General features: G+C 47.9%; 1 protein-coding gene across 3 annotated transcripts in view; it reads left to right on the top strand.

The window, feature by feature from the left end:
* The window catches only part of RASGRF1 (Ras protein specific guanine nucleotide releasing factor 1), a 136,142-nt gene that overhangs the window by 17,006 nt on the left and 106,282 nt on the right, over positions 1 to 12,854 (top strand). For all 3 annotated transcript variants that reach the window (XM_038767536.1, XM_038767537.1, XM_038767535.1), the window contains exon 2: positions 11,054 to 11,160. In XM_038767536.1, coding sequence (XP_038623464.1) covers positions 11,054 to 11,160 — 107 coding nt within the window. The remainder of the gene's footprint in view (positions 1 to 11,053; positions 11,161 to 12,854) is intronic.

The raw sequence follows: 12,854 nt of genomic DNA, 5'->3' as shown, positions 1-12,854 counted from the left end.
TCCACCAGTTTGGAACCAAATGGCCAGAAGTATTTGGTTAAGAAGCAGCATGGCCCTAGTGGCTAGAGCCTGGGCCTGGGAGTCAGAAGGACCTGGGTTCTAATCCTGGCTCTGCCACTTGTCTGCTGTGTGATTTTGGGCAAGTCCCTTTACTTCTCTGTGCCTCAGTTGCCTCATTTGTGAAATGGAGAAGAAGACTGTGAGCCCTATGTGGGACAGGGACCGTGTCCACCCTGATTAGCTTGTCTGCCCAGAACTTAGTGCAGTGCCTGCACATAATAAGCGCTTAGCAAATACCATTAAAAAACTATTTGGTAAATTAGTCGATCAATCAGTACTCAGTAAAAGTGTTTATTGAGCACTTACCATGTGCAGAGCACTGTACTAAGCGTGGGGTGAAGCCCCCATCCCCAGTGGATCCCTTTTTTCTCCCCACTGTTCTCTCCTTTCCCCAGCCCCAGAACCCTACTTATTTATCTGTATTTGGGGAGCCACAATTTCACTGTCCAAAAATCCACATTTTCACAGGCCCCAGACCAACTGCTCTCAGAACTCTCCAGTTGTTGCCTATCAACCTTAGTATGAAGCAAAAACTCCTACTACTGGCTTCAAAGCTCTCCATCACCTTGCCCTCACCTCCCTTCTCTCCTTCTCCAGCCCAGCCTGCACATTCCGCTCCTCTGCTGCTAACCTCCTCACTGTGCCTCATTCTCGCCTGTCCCGCCGTCGACCCCTGGCCCACATCCTACCTCTGGCCTGGAATGCCCTCCCTCCTCACATCTGCCAAATTAGCTCACTTCCCCCCCTTCAAAGCCCTACTGAAAGCTCACCTCCTCCAGGAGACCTTCCCAGACTGAGCCCCCCTTTTCCTCTGCTTCTCCTCCCCTCCCCATTGCCCCTACTTCCTCCCTCTGCTCTACCCCCTCCCCTCCCCACCCCACAGTACTTGTGTATATATGTACATATTTATTATTCTATTTATTTTATAAATGATTTCTATATATCTATAATTTTATTTATCTGTTTTGATGCTATTGATGCCTGCCTACAAGTTTTGTTTTGTTGTCTGTCTCCCCACATCTAGACTGTGAGCCTGTTGTTGGGTAGGGATTGTCTACATCTGTTGCTGAATTGTGCTTTCCAAGTGCCTAGTACTGTGCTCTGCACACAGTAAGCACTCAATAAATATGATTGAATGTATGAATGAATGAATGAATGGAGGGAAGAAACAGGCATCAATACGAGTGAACAGGCATCAAAATAAATAAATAGAATTATAGACATATACAAATATGCATAAGTGCTGGGGGTGGGGAGAGGGGGTAAGAGCAAAGTGAGCAAGTCAGGGTGATGCAGAAGGGATTGGGAGCTGAGGAAAAGTGGAGCTTAGTCTGGGAAGGCCTCCTGGAGAAGATATGCCTTCAGCAGGGCTTTGAAAGGGGGTAAAGAGATTTCCTGGTAGATTTGAAAGGAGGGGCGGGGGGGACATTCCAGGCCAGAGATAGGATGTGGGCTGGGGTCGGTGCCGAGACAGGTGAGATGGAGACACAGTGAGAAGGTTAGCACCAGAGGAGCAGAGTGTGCAGGCTGGGATGTAGAAGGAGAGAAAGGAGGTGAGTTAGGAGGGGCGAGGTGATGGAGTGCTTTAAATCCAATAGTGAGGGGGGGTATTTGTTTGATTCGGAGGAATATAGGCAACCACTGGAGATTTTTTAGAAGGGGAGTGACATGCCCTGAGCGTTTCTGTGGAAAGATAATCCGGGCAGCGGAGTAAAGTATGGACTGAGGACGGGAGAGGCAGGAGGTTGAGAGGTCAGAAAGGAGGCTGATGCAGTAATCTAGGCGGGATAGGACAAGGTAACTGAGGCATGGAGAAGTAACATGACTTGCCTAAGGTCCCACAGCAGACAAGTGGCGGAGTCAGTATTAGAACCCAGCTTCTTCTGACTCCCAGGCCTGGACCCTATCCACTAAGCCACCGCTGGTTTCATCGTCAAGAGACAGGGACTAAAGCAACTAGTTGCAAATCTCACATTGGTGAGATTTTTTGTGAGCGGAGGAACCTGGAACTTTTTTCTTCCCTTGAGTTTCAGCTTCACCCCTTAGAAGATGTGTCCAGGAGAGGGGCACAAGAAGAGCAAGTTTTGTCTAAGGAGTCAAATGGGCATGGGTCCCTGGGCTTGGAGAAACTGGGTCAGGTGTAAAAGAAAATATGCTTCTTTTGGACAGTGGGCCCATCCTTGCTAATTGTGATTGCTTGTACTGGATTATTCCTGCCAACGATCCTCCTTGCCCTCTGGCACAGACCTGGCACAGATAGTCAGAGAAAGGGCACCCAAACATCTTGTAGGCTAAGGCAAATGGGAACTTGTGAGACAATTGAGAAGAAGCTCTGGCACGTGTCCCAAGGAAAAGAATAAAGTCAAACGGCTCAATTGTTGGGAAAGATTGGCAAAGTCCTCGTGGCCAGCCCTGGTCCCATGCCACCTTAGGTCTCCTTCCTTCCTTCTGTCCTCTATTTCCCCTCCCCCTCGTCTCTCTGCCCCCTCCCTCCATGTATTTTCTAGTCCCGGGTAGGACCAGCCTTTCTCCTTGCTGTCATCAGCGTGGCTAGGGAAGCAGCGTGGCTTAGTGGATAAAGCACAGTCCTAGGAGTCAGAGGGACATGGGTTCTAATCCCAGCTTTGCCACATGTCTGCTCTGTGACCCCAGGCAGGTCACTTCACTTCTGTGGGCCTCAGTTACCTCATTTGGAAAATGGGGATAAGAGCATGAGCCCCATGTGGGACAGGGACTGTGTCCAACCTGTTGAACTAGTATCTACTCCTGTGCTTAGACCAGTGCTTGGCACATAGTAAGCACTAAACAAGTAGCATTATTATTGTTATCTTTCTCCCTTTGCCCATGCCTGTCTGGCCCCTGACCACATTCTAGTGCAGAAGCAGCATGGCTTAATGGCTAGATCCTAGGCCTGAGAGTAAGAAGGACCCGGGTTCTAAACCCACAAGTCCCTTCACTTCTCCAGGCTTCAGGTTCCTCATTTATAAAGTGAGAGTTAAATACAGGTTCTCTCCTAGAGATTAATACAGTGCTCTGCACCCAGTAAGAGCTTAATAAATGCTATTGATACTCCTCCTTCCTCTCTTTATTGTGAGTCCATGTGAGACAGGGGCTATAGATTATACAATGATATTTTATCTACCCCAGGACTTAGTACAGCTTTGAATGAATAGTGGATTGCTGAGTGATTATTATTATTATTGTTGTTGTTATTGTTATTATTTTCCTTGTCTTCCTGTCTCCAGTCTCCCCGCCACCCACTTCTTGACTTTGATTCCCCCCTCTGAAGCTCCAAGTCTCACTTCTCCTCTCACCCCAGTCCCCAGCCTCTGCATGATTGATGGAGGCCTGGTAGATTGGCAGATCAGCATTTTCCACCTGGTGTGGAAAACTAGACCGGAGCCCCGGGGGAGAATCAGAGATGGAGCAGGGGGGATTGGAGATGGAGCAGGGCAAGGCAGACAGATGGTTCTCTGAAACCCAGGGCTCATGGACCTGAGAAAGCTAATGGGAATAAGGAGTAATCGAGAGGCAGAAGATCCTTGGGGCAGAAGATCTGTCTCAATCAATCGATTGAGTGCTTACTGTATGCAGAGCACTGTACTAAGCACTTGGGAGAGTCTCCTTCTCTAAGCTCGTTATGGGGAGGGAACACGTCTGCTAATTCTGTTATATTGGTCTCTCCCAAGCGCTCAGTACAGTGCTCTTTACACAGTCAGTGCTCGATATATATCATTGATTGATTCAGTGCTAAATTCATTAAATTGTTTTTCTTAAGCGCTGTCTGTGTGCAGAGAACTGTACAAAGTGCTTAATAATGGTATTCTCTGTGCAAGGCACTGTACTAAGCACTGGGGTGGGTCTGCCGGGTGCTTTGACTGGAGGAGCAGGCAGAATCTGCGTTCTATCTTGAAAGCTCATTTGACGTGGTTTCTCTAACCCGCTACAACCTGCATCCTCTAGACCATAAGCTCATTTTTGTTTTTTTGTTTTTAAAAAAAATTAATGGTATTTTTCTAAGCACTTACTCTGCGCTAGTCACTGTATTAAGTGCTGGGGTAGATACAAGCTAATCAGGGTGGACATGCTCCGTGTCCCACATGAGGCTCACCAACTTAATCCGCATTTTACAGATGAAGGAACTGAGGCCCAGAGGAGAGAAACGCTAGGAGATTTTGTGGAGGAGATAAGGTGAGCACCCACTGGGTATGCAGGATGGCAAAAAGGCAAGGCTTTTGTGGGAGCAAGCTGGGCAGAGCATGGGAGGGGCAAAGGTCTCATGATTCAGAGAGGCCTGATTTCTGACCCCCTTGAGACTCTCTGGTCATATCTTTTCTCCTGAAGTGAATTTGTTAGGTGCTTACTATGTGCCAGGCACTGTAATAAGCCCTGGAATAGGTACAAACTAATCTGGTTGGACATAATCCACGTCCCACATGGGCTCACAGTCTTAACCCCCACTTTGTAGATGTGAGGAAACAGAAGCTCAGAGAAGTGAAGTGACTTGCCAAAGGTCACACAACAGACAAGTGGCAGAGCCGGGATTAAAACCAGGTCCTTCTGGTTTCCTGGCCTGTGCTCTGTCCACTAGGCCAGTTGATCACTTAATTATAGTTATTGAGTGCTTATTCTATTAAGTGCTTGGGAGAGGACAGTATAACAGTATAGCATTCACATTCCCTGCCCACAATGAGCTATGCTGCTTCTCTATGTGCTTAGCAGGGAAGAGTTCTCACACCTTAGTTGGGCTAGCAAATTCACTAAAATCACTCACCCCTAAAGCCAGGTGTGATTACTCTGCTCTGCTTCTCCAGATCTTGGACACAGCATCACGGTCACAAACTCGACTGAGTCTACAGTGGTCAGAGCACTGTACTGGATGCCTACTAGACTGTGAGCTCATTGTGGGCAGGGCATGTGTCTGATTATTGTTATACTGTCCTCTCCCAAGTGCTTAGTTCAGTGCTCTGCACACAGTAAGTGCTCAATAAATACCATTGACTGACTGTCTGACAGAACCAGACAGGAGACAGACCAGCCAAAGGCCAGACTTTCCCCCATCAAACCAAACAAAGGCATGCCTTACCCACAATCCCCCAAGAGAGCCAGGGAGGGAGGATTGAACTGTTAGATCTTTAACATGTTGGGGAGGGACTTGGTGGGGAGGTTTCAGGGCAAGGAAGGGAGGAAGTTGCTGGACAGTTGCACTGAGTCGTTCCTTTTCACTAGGGAAGGCTTCTCAGAAGAGGTAGGCTGTAATGGAGCAGGAGGGAGCGTGGGCAGGAAAGGAGGAAGGGAGCTTGGCAGAGGTAGCAGAGAAGGAGGAGGAGAGGGAAGGATTAGGGGAGACATGTGGTGGTGAGAACATAGCACCACCCTAGGAGAACTTGCCAGAGGGGAAAATAACAAAAAGAAACTTGGATGGGTGGGTGGGTGGGCACAGATGGATTTGGGGAGATCTCAACGGCCGTACTCAGTTCTCTGAGTGATGGCGCTTAATTACGAGGTCGAGAAATCTGCCCCGCCCACCCCCCCACCCTGACTACCCTGGACCGTGAGTTCCTCTAAACTGTAACCTTCTTGGGAGCAGGGAACGTGTCCACCATCTTTGTTGTGTTGTCCTCTCCCAAGCACTCAGTGCAGTGTTCTGCACATGGTCAGCTCTCAATTCATTCATTCAATTGTATTTATTGAGCGCTTACTGTATGCAGAGGATTGTACTAAGTGCCTCAATAAATACCACTGATTAACTGACAGACTCTCCAGCCAGACTTCCCCTTAACTCTCCTCCTTTAGACTGCGAGTATGTTCTGGGCAGGGAACGTGTGTGCTACTATTGTACTGTACATTCCCAAGTGCTTAGTACAGTGCTCTGCACACTTCAGTGTTCAGTAAATACCACTGATTCACTAGTAGACTCTCCAGCCAGACCTCACCTTGACTGTCCTCCTCTGTAACCTCCCCAGCGCTTAGAACAGTGCTTTGCACATAGTAGGCGCTTAATAAATGTCATCAATTATTACTATTATTATTGACCATAAGCTCCTTGTAGGCAGGGTACGTGTCTACCAACTGCATTGTATTGTCCTCACCCAAGCACTCAGTACAGCGCTCTGCACATAGTAAGTGCTCCGTAAATACAGTCGATTGATTAATTGACCTTAAGGAGATGAGGATGGTTGCAGTCTCCTGCCCCACAGCAAGCTCACCCCTCACCAAGAGCCAACTTTTCCTCAGGTCAGAGGGACTACTAGTCAATCACTAATGCTCCGTTGTCTCCTTATTAGTTCAGTTATTCGATGTTGTATTTGACATTTCATTACATGCCGCCCCCCCCATCACCATTACTTGTTCCCTAGGAAACCAATGAGAGGCACATGAACCACTAAAACAACACAGGCCAAGGCTGCCACTGTGACTGACAATTAGCACAAATACAGTAAATGTCAAAGGAAGCTAAATATAGGTTACACATGGAGCTTGATTATGCTGCTTGCCAGTGGCTTATTTCACAGGATCTGGGTCTGGGGAGGGCAAAGCCAGGATTAGAACCCAGTTCCTTCTGACTCCCAGACCCGAGAACTGTATTAAGTGCCTGGGAGAGGACAGTACAAGAGAATTAGCAGACATTTTCCCTGCCCATAATGAGTTTACAGTCTAAAGGGGTCCTTCCAAATGGATCCCCCAAATTCCAGATTGCCTGGGGAAGCAGTGGGCATGGGACAGCCAGAGGAGAGGGGACGCAGTGACCTAGTGGAAAGAGCATGGGGCTAGGAGAGGGAGATCTGGATGCTAATCCTGGCTTTGCCACTAACCTGCTATGTGAACTTAGGCAAGTCACTTCACTTCTCTAGGCCTTCATTTCCTCAGTTGTAAAATGGGATTAAGTACCTGCCCACACTCTCCCTTAGACCACGAACTCCATCTGGGACAAGGGCTGACCTGACTAATATTGTCTCTGCCCCAGTGCTTGGCATATAGACCTCATAACAAATACCATTGTTATTATTATTGTTACTGTTATTTGAGAAGCAGCATGGAGAGGGCATGGGCCTGGGAGTCAGAGGGCCTGGGTTCTAATCCCAGCTCTGTCACGTGTCTGCCGTGTGGCTTTGGGCAAGTCACTTCACTTCTCTATGCCTTAGTTACCTCATCTTTAAAATGGGGATTAAATCCTACTCCCTCTTAAGGAGCCCCATGTGGGAGAGGGACTGTGTCCGACCTGATAAACTCATATCTACTCCAGCATTTAGAAGAGTGCGTGGCACATAGTAAATGCTTAACAAATGTCATTATCATTATTATTAGTATTATTATTATAGACCCAGGAAAGGTTTGGTTGGGAGAACATGGAATTGTTCCCCAAATCTCCTGGAGCTTGAAGATGAAAGATTTGAAATGAACAGAAAGAAACACATCTTCTCTCTCTGACAAGAGGCAAACAGTTGGAATTTGTTGACATGAGATGATGGGCAATAGAAAATATTAGCAGATTTCAGAGGGTTTGGATCAATCCATGGGATAATACATACAGTAGATTTACATGTTAGACATGCTCCCTGCCCTCAAGGAGTTTACAATCTCATGAATTATTTTGGTATTTGTTAAGTGCTTACTATGTGCAAAGCACTGCGCTAAGAACCCAGATGAATCAATCATCAATCGTGTTTATTGAGGGCTTACTGAGTTCAGAGCACTGTATTAAGCGCATAGGAGGTACAATATATACATGTCCTGCCCACAACGAGCTTCTAGTCAAGAGGGACTTTACAGTCTAGAGGGTAATAACAAGATAAGCCAATCAGACATGCTCCTTGTCCCATGTGGGGCTCTGAGTCTAATGTGGGGAGCGGGCATTTAACCCCCATTTTCCAGATGAGAAAACAGAGGCCCACAGAAGTTAAGTGACTTGGCCAAGGTCCCAAAGCAGACGAGTGGCAGGGTCGGTATTAGAATGCAGCTCCCCTGACTCCCAACCTTCCACTGGATTTCCTCTTCCCCATTCTATTAGTTATGTCTATAGCCTCACTCTTAATTCTAGTATATTTACTACTGTTTTATGTCTACCGTTGCCATTAGACTGTAAGCTCCTTGAGGGCAGGAATTGTGTCTTCTATCATAGAGGGGATTACTGCCATTATTAAGAGAGTAGGTCATGCTGAGAAGCAGCATTGTCTAGTGGATAGAGCATGGGCCTGGTAGTCAGAAGAACCTGGGTTCTAATCCCAGCTCTGCACCTCATCTGCCGTATGATCTTGGGTAAGTCATTTCACTTCCCTGGGCCTCAGTTACTTCACCTGGAAAATGAGGATGAAGACAGTGAGCCCCATGTGGGGACTGTATCCCCGTCACTGTAGATGGCACCACCATCCTTCCTGTCTTAAAAACCTCCAGTGGTTGCCTATCCAACTCTGTATCAGACAAAAACTCCTCACCATTGGCTTTAAAGCTGTCCATCACCTTGCCCCTCCTACCTCACCTCCATTCTCTGTCCCAGTCCGCACACTTGCTCCTCTGGTGCTAACTTTCTCACTGTACCTCCGTCTCACCTGTCTTACCGCCGACCACTGGCCCATGTCCTACCTCTGGTCTGGAATGCCCTCCCTCCTCAAATCTGCCAGACAATTCCTCTCCCCCCATTCAAAGTCTTACTGAAGGCATATCTCCTCCAAAAGGCCTTCCCAGACTAAACCCCACTTTTCCTCATCTCTCACTCCCTTCTGCATCACCCAGACTTGCTCCCTTTGCTCTTCCCTTCCTCCTTGCCCCACAGCACTTATGTATATATCTGTAATTTTGTTTATTTATATCGATGTCTGTTTTCTTGGTTTAATGTCTGTCTCCCCCCACCAGACTGTGAGCTCGTTGTGGGCAGGGATTGTCTCTCTTTATTGGTGTATTGTACTTTCCCAAGTGCTTAGTACGGTGCTCTGCACACCATAAGCACTCAATAAATGTGATTAATGAATGAATGAATGAGTGGACAGGGACTCTGTCCATCCCGATTAGCTTGTACCTACCCCAGTACTTAAAACATTGCTTGACACATAGTAAATGCTTAGCAAATACCATCATTAAGGGCTTATTATGGGCAGCACGCTCTAGTGAGCACAGAGAAAGAGCACGGAGGTGGGAATTAGACCCAGTCCCTGGCCCTCAAGGGGTTCGCGATCTGAGTGTGAAGGTGGGGAGAGGGGACTGACAACAGACACACAAGGAGAGGTGAAATGATAAAAAGACAAAAACGGTGTTAGAGGATGGAGACACCAAGTAAAACCAAAAGAGCAGTAGGGCCCTGAAGCTAGCGGAGGAGAGATTCAGGCACCTCATAGCTCAGGTTCAAATGGCCACTATGGTAGCCAAGGGGACCCCTGGACTAGGGCATCCTCTGAGGGGGTTCCCCACGTTCTTCATTTGGCCGAAGATTCAGGCCGTCACTGCTTCTGTCCTTCCTGCTGAGATGTTGCAAGGCAGGATGGGATGGAGGCCAAGTGGAGGGTGGCACAAAGGGGCCCGGTGCGGATGGTCACTGAGGCAGCACAGTGGTCCAGCATGGAAAAACACAGTCTCTGCCTTTCCCTTTTTTTTTAAATATGGTATTTGTTAAGCACTTACTATGTGTCAGACACTGTATTAAACGCGGAGGTAGATACAAGCTAATTGAGTTGGCTACAATCTCATGGGGTGTTCACAGTCTTCATCCATAGTTTCCAGATGAGGGAACAGAGGCCCAGAGAAGGGAGATGACTTGCCCAAGGTTCCCCAGCAGCTAAGTGACAGAACCAGGATTATAACCCAGACCCTTCTATAGCCCAGGCCCAGGTTCTATCCACTAAACCATGCTGCTTCTTCTCTTTTACTCTTTTTCTCTTTTGAGAAAAATACCTCTAGATTGTAAGCTCGTTGCGGGCAGAGAATGTATCTGTTTATTGTTCTGTTGTACTCTCCCAAGAGCTTAGTACAGTGCTCTGCACCCAATAAGCGCTCAGCAAATTTGATTGAATGAACGAACCATCCTAATCCCAGCTCCGCCATTTGTCTGCTGCCTTGTGATCTCAGGCAAGTCACTTCGCTTCTCTGGGCCTCAGTCCCTTCATCCGTAAAATGGGGATGAAGACCGTGAGCCCCATGTGGGACAGGGACTGTGTCCCACCTGATTATCCTGTATCTACCCCAGCACTTAGTATGGTGCCTGGAACATAGTAAAAGCTTAAAAATTAGCATTTAAAAGGGTCATTTCACTTCTCTGTGCGTCAAATACCTCATCTGTAAAATAAGGATTAAGACTGTGAACCACATCTGAGTCAAGGACTGTGTCCAACCTGATTATCTTTTTCCATCCCAGTGCTTAGAACAGTGCGTGGCACATAGTAAATGCTCAATGAATACCATAAAAAATACAAAGAACCACGACCTGGTGAAGTGTCGCTTCACTTCTCTGGACCTCAGTCCCCTCATCTGTAAAACGGGGATGAAGACTGTGAGCCTCACATGGGACAGGGACTGTGTCCAACCTGACTACCTTGTATCCACTCCAGTGTTTAGTATGGTGCCTGGCACATAATAAGCACTTAAAAAATAGCATTAAAAAAAGGCCACTTCACTCTGTGAGCCCTGTATACCTCATCTGTAAAATGGGGATGAAGGCTTTGAGCCCGACATGGGACAGAGACTGTTTCCAACCAGATTACTTGTATCCGCCCCAGGGTTTAGTATGGTGCCTGGCACATAGAAATACTTCACAAATACCATTCAAAAAAAAAAAATAAGCAGCAGGGGACACTGCTAGCCCTCTCCAGTGCCCATTCCTTTGGAGCTGCAGCTGGGATGGCCGGTCCCCGGGTGTCCCTGCTCTTCCTCTACCCCCTTCCCAGGCCGTCACCCTCTCCGGGACTTGACAGAGGGGTGGGGGTTGGGGGGCCCAGCCATGCTTCTGCCCTGTAACATCTCTGCCCCTCTGCCCCCGTACCCCTCTGTCCCTTCCTCCCCACAGCACTACTTCACCGTTAACTTCAACCATGACAACCAGAAAGCCCTGGAGCTGCGGACAGAGGATGCCAAAGACTGTGATGACTGGGTGGCTGCTATCGCCCGTGCCAGGTATGTAGATGAGCCTGCCCCCTGGGGTGGAGGTGGGGCTGACGGGGTACCCCTCTCCAGAAGTGGCTGCATCAGTGGTCCTGGAAATCCAAACGGGAACTTGGTCTGCAAATTCCCCGGGATATTAGAGAAATGGCTTCTCCCCTGGCTTAGTGGAAAGAGTATGGGTTTGGGAGCCAAAGGTCGTGGATTCAATTCTGACCCCACCACTTGCCAGCTGTGTGGCTTTGGACAAGTCACTTAACTTCTCTGTGCCTCAGTAACCTCATCTGTAAAATGGGGGTTAATATTGTGAGCCCCATGTGGGACAACTTGATTACTTTCTATCTACCCTAGAGCTTAGAACAGTGCTCAGCACACAGTAAGCACTTAACAAATACCATCATTGTCATCATCAATATACTAGTGGGGGCTTTCCTTCTCCCCTGCCCCCCCCACACCCACCCCGGGTTTGCTTAGTGCATAGTTCCTGGATCTGGGAGTCAGAAGGACCTGGGTTCTCATCCTGGCTCCACCTTTTGTCTGCTGGATGACCTTGAGCCGGTCATTTCTCTGTGCCTCAGTTTCCTCATCTGTAAAATGGGAATTAAGACTGTGAGTGCCAGGTGGGACATGGATTGGGTCCAACATGACTATCTTATATCTACCCCAGTGCTTAGAACAGTGTCTGGCACACAGTAAGCGCTTAAGGAATACCATGATTATTATTTATTGAGCACTTTATGTGTGCAGAGCCCTGGACTAAGTACTTGGGAGAGGACAAGGCAACAGTATGACAGACTCATTTCCTGCCCACAATAAGCTTATAGTCTAGAGGATGGAGCTATAGGGGGAGGGTTAACAAAACCTAATGTGGAGAGATGATATACATCTCCAATGCTCAGACCATCTGGGGAGACATCCATCTCCCCAGGAGTCCTGGGTCCATTCCCCCTTCCGATAGGGGAAACTGAGTCTCAGAGGAGAGCGACCTCAGCACATTGTACAGAGGAGAAAGACCTCCTCTCCTCTGTGAATAAAGCATGCAAGAAAGGAGCCTCAGCACATTACAAGCAGCCTGGCCTAATGGTTAGAGAACAGGCCTGGGAGTCAGAAGGGCCTGTATTATAATCCCAGCTCACTGTACTAAGCATTTGGGAGAGTACAACAATAATAATGATAATAATTGTGGTATTTAATAATAATAATAATAATGGCATTTGTTAAGCGCTTACTATGTGCAACGCACTATTCTAAGCACTGGGGGGGGGAATACAAGGTCTTGAGGTTGTCCCACGTGGGGCTCACAATCTTAATCCCCATTTTACAGATGAGGTAACTGAGGCTCAGAGAAGTTAAGTGACTTGCCCAAGGTCACACAGCAGACATGTGATGGAGCTGGGATTTGAACCCATGACCTCTGACTCCAAAGCCCGTGCTCTTTCCACTGAGCAACTCTATAAGCGCCCCTCTCAGGGTCACACTTGGAGACTTTCCAGTACTCTACCAGTCTCAGCTATAGGAGGGAGAGTCAAGCAGAGGCCTTCCCATTCCATTCCTAGCTTGGGCAGTGACTAGCCAGTGGAAGGCAATCTGCTACAAGTCAAAACTCCCGTGTGCTGGGCAGCAGCAGCATGGGAGAGAGTTGAGGGTGGAGACTCGAGTTTACTGTGAGAAAGGCGGCAATGGTTAACCATGTCTGTATTTTTACCAAG

The sequence above is a fragment of the Tachyglossus aculeatus genome, chromosome 26 (assembly GCF_015852505.1).
Source record: "Tachyglossus aculeatus isolate mTacAcu1 chromosome 26, mTacAcu1.pri, whole genome shotgun sequence".
Classification (NCBI taxonomy): domain Eukaryota; kingdom Metazoa; phylum Chordata; class Mammalia; order Monotremata; family Tachyglossidae; genus Tachyglossus; species Tachyglossus aculeatus.
Note: the sequence above shows the minus strand (reverse complement) of the source record. Positions and strands in the feature narration are given on the sequence as shown.